The 8,622-nt window shown below is 41.3% G+C and overlaps 1 protein-coding gene and 1 long non-coding RNA gene across 2 annotated transcripts; both read right to left on the reverse strand.

Annotated features, from left to right (window-relative positions):
• Positions 1-2,193: 2,193 nt before the first annotated feature.
• On the reverse strand, positions 2,194-4,047 carry LOC134464690 (uncharacterized). Its single transcript, XR_010038022.1, has 3 exons — positions 3,977-4,047; positions 2,860-2,988; positions 2,194-2,292 (listed from the first exon to the last, which is right to left on the reverse strand). It is a non-coding gene; the product is annotated as an uncharacterized LOC134464690 (long non-coding RNA).
• A 13-nt stretch (positions 4,048-4,060) lies between these two features.
• Positions 4,061-8,341, reverse strand: LOC134464772 (myelin transcription factor 1-like). The gene is made up of 4 exons (XM_063218118.1): positions 8,323-8,341; positions 7,508-7,688; positions 4,185-4,375; positions 4,061-4,105 (listed from the first exon to the last, which is right to left on the reverse strand). Exons 2-4 carry the CDS (start codon positions 7,671-7,673, stop codon positions 4,061-4,063), a joined length of 402 nt encoding a protein of 133 aa, XP_063074188.1. The 5' UTR covers positions 7,674-7,688; positions 8,323-8,341.
• Positions 8,342-8,622: the final 281 nt, after the last annotated feature.

An 8,622-nucleotide genomic window follows, 5' to 3' on the forward strand; every position in this document is an offset into this window, starting at 1 on the left:
TCTCTGGATTGTGGGGTCCCCCAGGGCTCCATTCTGGGACCACTACTGTTCAATCTGTATATGTTGCCACTGGGACACATTATCGAGAATAACTCCATAAATTACCATAGCTATGCGGATGATACCCAGCTCTACTTATCTATGTCCCCAAATGACTATATCCCCCTTGAATCACTCTATCATTGCATGGACCAAATTAACAAATGGATGTCTCACAATTTCCTCCAGCTGAACACAGATAAAACTGAAGTAATTATATTTGGGAAAAGAGAGGAGAGACAAAAGATTGCTACTATCCTTGAAACGAAGGGACTGAAAGCAAGGGAAACAGTTAAAAATCTTGGGGTCCTCATTGACAGTGACCTAAACTTCAACAGTCACATGAAAGCTATTACTAAGTCTGCATTTTATCACATAAAAAACGTCTCTAAATTTAGGGGCCTGATGTCTAAACATGATCTGGAGAAGCTAATACATGCCTTTATTTCTAGTAAAGTTGATTACTGTAACAGTCTTTTTACTGGCCTCCCCAATAAAACCATTAAACAGCTTCAACTTGTACAAAACGCAGCTGCAAGGGTTCTTACAAAGACAAGGAAGTTCGACCACATTACTCCAATTTTAAGATCGCTGCATTGGCTCCCAGTAAGCTACAGAATTGATTTTAAGGCTATGCTACTTGTGTTTAAATCACTAAATGGAATGGGACCCACATATCTACTGGATATGTTTCAGCTGTATGCACCAACTAGGTCACTAAGGTCAACGGAGAAGAATTTGCTGGTGATTCCAAAAGTCAAAACAAAGTGTGGAGAGGCAGCCTTTAGCTTCTATGCTTCAAAGCTTTGGAACCAGCTTCCAGATGACATAAAAAATGCACCCACTATTGATAGCTTTAAATCTAGACTCAAGACAAAGCTGTTCTCAGATGCTTTCCCCTAGCTTAAATTACTTATTCTTATTATTTCTATTTTTTATTTAATTTGTTTCATTTTATTTTATTTTATTATTATTTTTACCTTATGTTTTATCTTAATGTTTTTAAATGCTTTTTGACTCTAATTCATTTCCTTCTTTCTTCCCTGTTTCCTTTCATTTACATTTGTTAACTTTGTGAAGCACATTGAGTTGCACCTGTGTATGAAATGCGCTATATAAATAAACTTGCCTTGCCTTGCCTTGCCTANGAGAGAGAGAGAGAAAGAGGTGGGAAAAGAGATAGACAGGTGGCGAAAGAGAGATAGTTAGAGAGAGGGCAGAGGACGGAAGTTATCTCTATGATGACAGATACAAGGGGGGATAAATGAGAGGTAGAGAAAGAGAGGTGAGATGTAAGGAGAGGTGCTAAGGGCTTAGGGTGTCCGTATGGCATGATTAGTGATTAGTGATTAGTGTAGAGGTGTCACATGTGGCGTCCTCTCAGCAGTTAAGGCCACTGCCACTCTCATGCCACTCAAGTCTGTCAAAATACAAGTCTAAGTACTGTGACTGTCAAAATAGAAGTCTGAGTACTGTGTCTGTCAAAAGTACAAGTCTGGGGACTATGCCTGTCAAAATACAAGTCTAAGTACTGTGACTGTCAAAATAGAAGTCTGAGTACTGTGTCTGTCAAAAGTACAAGTCTGGGGACTATGCCTGTCAGAATATAAGTATGGGTGCTATGTCTGACAAAATACAAGACTGAATACAATGTCCGCATAAAAGCCTCTGTCCACATATGCCAAAATAAAAGCAGGCGTATTATGGTTGTCAAAATAAAAGCCACCGTGTACATCAGTCAAAATGCTCGATGCGTCACAGATCTTACTTGACAGACAGAAACTGCCAGAATTAAACCAAAAAAATACACACAGACTGTGACAGAAAGATTGTTTCCAAAACACTAACATAGTTGCTAGCCGGTTAGCCTGTTAGCAACAGTAACCTAATAAGCGAGGCTATAAATGTTAGTTTCGCTGGTAGAAAACACCAATTCAATAGCATCTTTGACCCCTTCAGGAGTGTGTGTTTGGCAATAAGACGTAATAACCATTTGGCTGGTGGTGAATAAAGTTAATTTAGGTCCCTGTACATAAGTAATCGTATCAAAACCACCAAAATAGTTCAAATAACTCAACTAAGGTTTTGGGATAACAACAGACAGTTCAGGACAAGAAGGTGTCTTAAGGGTTCTTACGCTGTTGCCGTTGGTAACCTTTGCCCGGGTGAGGACAGGTGAGGCTGGCACAGACGCAGCAGTCGTAGAGACATCTGTTGATGCAGGTGGTGTAGACACACGTGTAGAGAAAGACTCTGTACAGCAGAGGTGGAAAAAGTACAGTTAAGTTAAGTACAGTAAAGTACTACAAGCAAGTTTTACTTGTACTCAAGAAAAAGCATCTTTATTTTGCACCTACTCAAGGAAAACAAGAACCCATCTAAAAACGTATCTAAGTGAAGTAAAAAAGTAATCACCCTAAAATGTCATTTCTAAATGTAATTAAGCTTTCTTTTCTGTAATTTAATGTTTCTTTTTCTTGAATATCGTCCTCCATGATCTCTATCTCTTGCTTGGTACCAGACATCGTCCAACACATTCAGCCAAGATAGGTTGAAAATGTATAATAGTGAAAATGCTATGCGCAATCCTGTGTAATTTATTTCAATTTCTGGCAGATTGTTTTCTTATTGTGCAGGTCATTTTGTCTCAGCTAATCAAATTTTACTCAGTACTCAGCGTCCAGTGTATTTGAAGAAAGTACCTGGTTCTAAATGTACTTAAGTAGAAGTAAAAGTACTATTTTCAAAAACCACTTAAAAATTACAAAGTACACATAAAAGCTACTCAATTACAAAACTTGAGTAAATTTAATTAGTTACTTTCCACCGGTGCTGTACAGGTGCAGGACACAGGTGACGAGAGGGTCTCCGAACAGGTACAAGACACAGGTGTAGACACAGCTGTAGTTGTAGGCGGGGTTTCTGTACAGGTAGTATCAGAGCCATTACCTGGAATTCAGAATTGTGTCTATGAGTCGGTTGGTGACATGATTCACATTGATTCAAATCATTCTAGGCAGCAGCTTTCTGTTCACTGGAGACTAACACAGAACCACCACATAACAAGCAAAGATGAGAGGAGAAATGATTTACATTTACCTTTACCACATTTTCTGTGTTCTTCCTGGAACTAGTGGAACTATATATCAATTGTGATCTACGTGTCAACCCATTGATGCCTAAAGCACCTGCAAAAAACTAGTGTTGCACCGATACCGATACCAGTATCGGTGGATCAATGGATCGGCACTAAAATGGTGGTATCGGTATCGGCGAGTACCAACAAATAGGGCACCGATACCATTTACAGGTGCTTGTATGAGACTTAAACAGCCTTGAAATTAGTTATTTCATAGAGGTATTTAAAAAGTATAAAAAGGTTTGCTGGATTCACTTTGTATTAGTCTTTTTCCTGTCTTAGTCTTTTTCCTTTGTAGGCAGCAGCCTGACAAAGCCATGCAATGATTTTATATCCAAGTAGTATGCACTACAGCCCTTCATACATATACATTTGAAATAGGGTGGTATCGGTATGGTATTGGTATCGACCGATACTACACAGCCAGGTATCGGGTATCGGTATCGGGGCCAAAAAATGGTATCGGTGCAACACTACAAAAAACGCCTGATCGCCTAAGCCATTTTTGGAAAAAGTTGCCCTCTGCCAATAAAAACCTAAATATCTCAGTCTCTGAAGCACATAAAAACATATATATAAGTTGCATTTAAACGCCAAGACCATCATCTTGCATTAGAATGTGTTCATTCAGCTCTAACATACCAACATCTTTAATAAAAAATATCTCAAATCTCATGAGCCTGAATGTTGCGTCATGCAGCTCCAGGTGCCAAAGGTCAATGTTGCGCAATACAACATACAGCATCAATGGGTTACAAAATGGAACACTGAGGTCAATGGAATTCGCCTAACTCTTACCCCCATGGCTCTGGTTAGAATATTCCACTGTCTCCTCCTCCTCTGCTCCTCCTCTCCTGTCTGCTGTCTGCTCCTCCTCTGCTGTCACAGGTGTAGATGCAGGTGCAGACACAGGTGCGGGCAGGGTTTCTGTACAGGTAGTATATTTCACTGTCTCCTCCACATTTTCAGGTGTGGGCGGATTTTCTGTATAGCTAGTACATTTCACTGTCTCCTCCACGTCTTCTGGTGTGGGCGGGGTTTCTGAACAGGTAGTATATTCCGTCTCCTCCTCCTCCTCCTCTTCCTCCTCCTCCTCCGCTGTCACCTTCTGTTGATGCCTTCCCTCGATCCACTGTACCTGTACCTCCTCTGACCAGTGGACGAAGCGCACGCCATCCAGCTCAGACCGGGCACCAGCTGCAAGCACAGCAAATATTACCGTACATTTCTATCATGATCATACTGACATTTGTGATATCTATACATTGTTAACTTACACAAGCCGCAATCACAGCAATATTACTGTACAGCAGTGGTTCTCAAACTTTTCCCATCATTCCCCCCTTCGGAGGGTCTGGGTGCTTGCCTGATGTGTATAAGTTTACAGCAATGTACAATAATGTGTATTTTTTTGTATTTGCGTATTTATGTAGGCTGACACCTTCCTTTTCTTTTCTTTTTTTTCTTTTGTTAAAAGTACTGTACTCTTCTCTACTCTACTCATTAAGCATTATCATGCTGTAGGCTATATTATCATGTGTCATCATGGCATTACTGCATTATTAGAAGAATCAGGAAGCGCGCTCAACACCTTGTAGTCTTATACTTTACACTGGGTGCTTAACTTCGTCAATGAATGAACTGAAATCTCAAAAAGAAATGAATAAAGAAGCACTCATCAGATTTGTTTTTGATTTTTTAATCGCCTCACATCACAGATGTGAACCGAAAAACATTCCCTCCTTGGCGGAGGTAAAAAGACATTGGACATGCACAGATGTCAGCCGTCAACAGCCAACCGTCATCAACAGTCAAGGCATTTTGAGGATGGGGGTGGGGATGAATGGAGGTGTCACAACGACTCTAGACTGCATGAAGGGGGATTACCATCAACTCCAAGGTCACAAGTCGCAGAAACATCAGCCATTCATACAGTGTGTCTGAAAAGAGCAGCATCTAAATAAGGGCATGTCATAATAATCAACATAGGCCCACAGTGTCTAAACAGACTCATGTCAGAGTAAAGGGATGTGGGGAATAGACTATGGGCTACATAATCATACACCATGTTCAAGCACACACTTGAGCCACACATCTCCCAGACGGTGTAAAGAGAGATTAGTGTAGTAGAGTAGACCACCGTCAAGGCCAAAGATCTCCCAGCCTGTGTAATGAGAGATTATTACTGCAGCCCACCTTCAAGGCCAAAGATCTCCCAGCAAAGACAGATTAGGCCTACTGCAGACCCCCCTCAGAGGTCAAAGGCCAGCGCAGGGGCGTCAGGTGACCTAATGCTATACAAGGACACAGTAGGGATAATGCCAGTGTGCGAGGTGTGCAAGACATTTTAAAAAAGCTTTTAAATTAATTATAGTATTAAAGGTAGTGCATGTGCACTATTTTGTGCACATTCTGTAGATTACTCCGTATGTTAAAGGGGTATGCCACTATTTTGGGGCTTAATACAGTTAAAATCGTTGGCTGGGGTTTATAAAGGTGGTAAAGTGTCTTATTTTTCATGTTAAGCGTTGTCTTGCTGTAAGACAAGTCAAAAGAGGGAATATGTCGCTAAGCTAGTGAAAGTCAATGTATCCGTGTAGCATTGTGCTACACGGATACATTGACTTTCACTAGCTTAGCGACATATTCCCTCTTTTAACTTGTCTTACAGCAAGACAACGGCTTACATTAAAAATAAGACACTTTACCACCTTTATAAACCCCAGCCAACGATTTTAACTGTATTAAGCCCCAAAATAGTGGCATACCCCTTTAAACTTGAGCTAAATTCCAAGTTAGCGAGGTTGTTTTTTAGTTTGATGTGAAACTCGTACCAGGGCACAGCAAATTAATTCCCAGGTACGTGCCCCGGTAAAATAGGTCTGGTGACGCCCCTGGGACAGAGAACCAACTAGACCACAGCTGATCCTTCCTTTTGCATCATGAGGTGTCTATCTCATCTGTCTGTCTGTTGTAGGCCCCTAATGCACACTGTACCTCCTGTGGCACACTGGAATAGTCATTGAAAAGTTAACTACCATAGTACAGGTACTACTCCACTATGACTTAACACAGGACTGTTAGCAATGCACTATGACTTGGTCATTGCCATTCTGGTAGCAGCAAATTTATAACACCGTGTCTGAACGGGCTAATGACTGTTCATTCTTTGGACACGTTTAATGCATTTCCAACAGGTTGGAGTAGTAAATCAGAAGCCCCTCTTACCTTAACCCATTAGATGATTTACCTTTTAACTTAAACTGGCTTACTCCCGAACCAGCTTCCTGGGAACCATTCCCATTACCATCTTCACGACTAGAACTGATTTGTTTACACCTTATTGTACCACGCATACATTTATGTTATTATTAAATAGATGCGTTTTGGCGTTCTGCCTTCCAGTGTGATAAAGGAAATGCATTTTTCTCACTTTTCAGTTTTACAATATTTTGGTCAGCACCCTAAAAAGAACTACTAATCTATTGGGTGAACTCTGCTCCAACCTTTACAAACTTTTACACCGTATTGTGCCTTGATGATTTTCTAGTAGCATATGCTGGTGCCAAAGCACTTGCCCTTCAGCAGGGGAAGTTGGCCAAGTAGCCTGGGGCGACCTATCCACTTAACATCACACGATTACCTCATTCACTCCCCCTCCCCATGGCTCTTAGCAGAACTCTAAGTAAACAATTCAAACACTCACTCACACACACACACACACACACACACACACACACACACACACACACACACACACACACACACACACACACACACACACACACACACACACACACACACACACGGTTGATAGCAGAGCCACAGGTAAACATCAACACACACACCTACACACACACACACACACACACACACACACACACACACACACACACACACTGATGGGAAGCACAACGAACACATGCTGTACATGAAAATGGAAGGATACGCCGATGCGATGGGCAGTCATGCCCAACAGTTTTGTGCTAAAATCATACACATTGGTGGCACAAATAAAAAATATTCAATTGAAAATAACTAATTTTTCATTTCAATTGCAGCACATGTATTTATAATATTTTGCAACTGACAGATGTTCTGCCTAAAACGAAATACCTAATAATGCTAAGCAATATTACAGTTGCAATATTTGTACTCATGCTCATTAGTATTCAGGCAGTATTTTTGTTTGTTTGTTTGCTACAGGCTTTATACAGTATTTGTTAGAGGCTATAGGCTTTATACAGTATACAGTATTGATGTTTTTTTTAATAGTAATAATTGAATGTTTCCGTTGCAGTGTCTGTATGATAGGAGGATACTACTTACCCTCCCTGCTTTCAGGTGGGGGTGACTGCGTCCGTTTGTTGCTGGGCTCGGGGGTCGACTCCTGCAGGGGTGCGCTCTTCGCTTGCTGTTCGTTCTGGTAAACACTGGTGAAGGGCGCGCTGAAGGGGTTCCACCTGTCCAGCTGCGTCAAGGTGTACGGATACATCTTGAACCTGCAACTCTACACTCAAGACAAACGGGAAAATACTAAAAAAAAAACCCTAACTAACAAGGACCAACCACAAACGGGATCCAACCAATGCAGAGTCAGCTGCTCGTGAGGTAAGAATACAGGTATACTTGTTACTCAGAGAAGTTACCTGTATTGGAAGGAAACGGTTTCTTCTCTTTACTTTTACTTTTGACACGTCTGCAAGCATGACACGAACGAACCCCCTACCCTCAAGACCAGATATTCACAGTAACTGTGATTAACTCGACTGTGCACGTTAAATGGATTTACGGAGACAGTGAAAACGATACGTTGTACATCCAATTGCGCATGCTTTTACGCATTGCGCATCGGTTGTGTTTCCATCTGTTCCCGCTCAAACATCTAATAAATAACAATTCAGCGATATCAAACATGAGCACCATCACCCACTCCAGCTGCGTTCTCCAGAGAACCACAACAACCATTCACCTGCTATTAACTACTCATTTGCTCACTGTCAAGTAAGTAACACCTGCCAATATCCCCGACTCTACAACATCATTTAGCGAGCATCTTCCACTATAAAGGAACGAAAACTGCGCAATCACGTATTGCCAGATGATAGCCCGGCGGTAAAAGTTAAATAAAGACACCGGATTACCTTGGTTTCCCTGCTTCTGCCACGCGGGGTGCCAGGATTTACTGAGCGTCAGAAACTGTTGCTGCGCTTTCGCTGAAAGAACGTCCCCCCAGTCACTACGTCACATGTAAGCAGAGGGAAACGGCCCCATCGGCTCAATACCTGTAGTAATGAGTTTACAACTTGCCAATAGGTCTATGTTTTTTTCTCCTTTGAAATATCCCATTCATGAATAAGCAACACGATTGCAATTTAACTGCAAAGTTTGCAGTTTCCAAGTTTGTTTTTCAACTCATAAAAATGATACGGACTAGAAAAATA

Source organism: Engraulis encrasicolus, chromosome 15, assembly GCF_034702125.1.
Source record: "Engraulis encrasicolus isolate BLACKSEA-1 chromosome 15, IST_EnEncr_1.0, whole genome shotgun sequence".
Classification (NCBI taxonomy): Eukaryota; Metazoa; Chordata; class Actinopteri; order Clupeiformes; family Engraulidae; genus Engraulis; species Engraulis encrasicolus.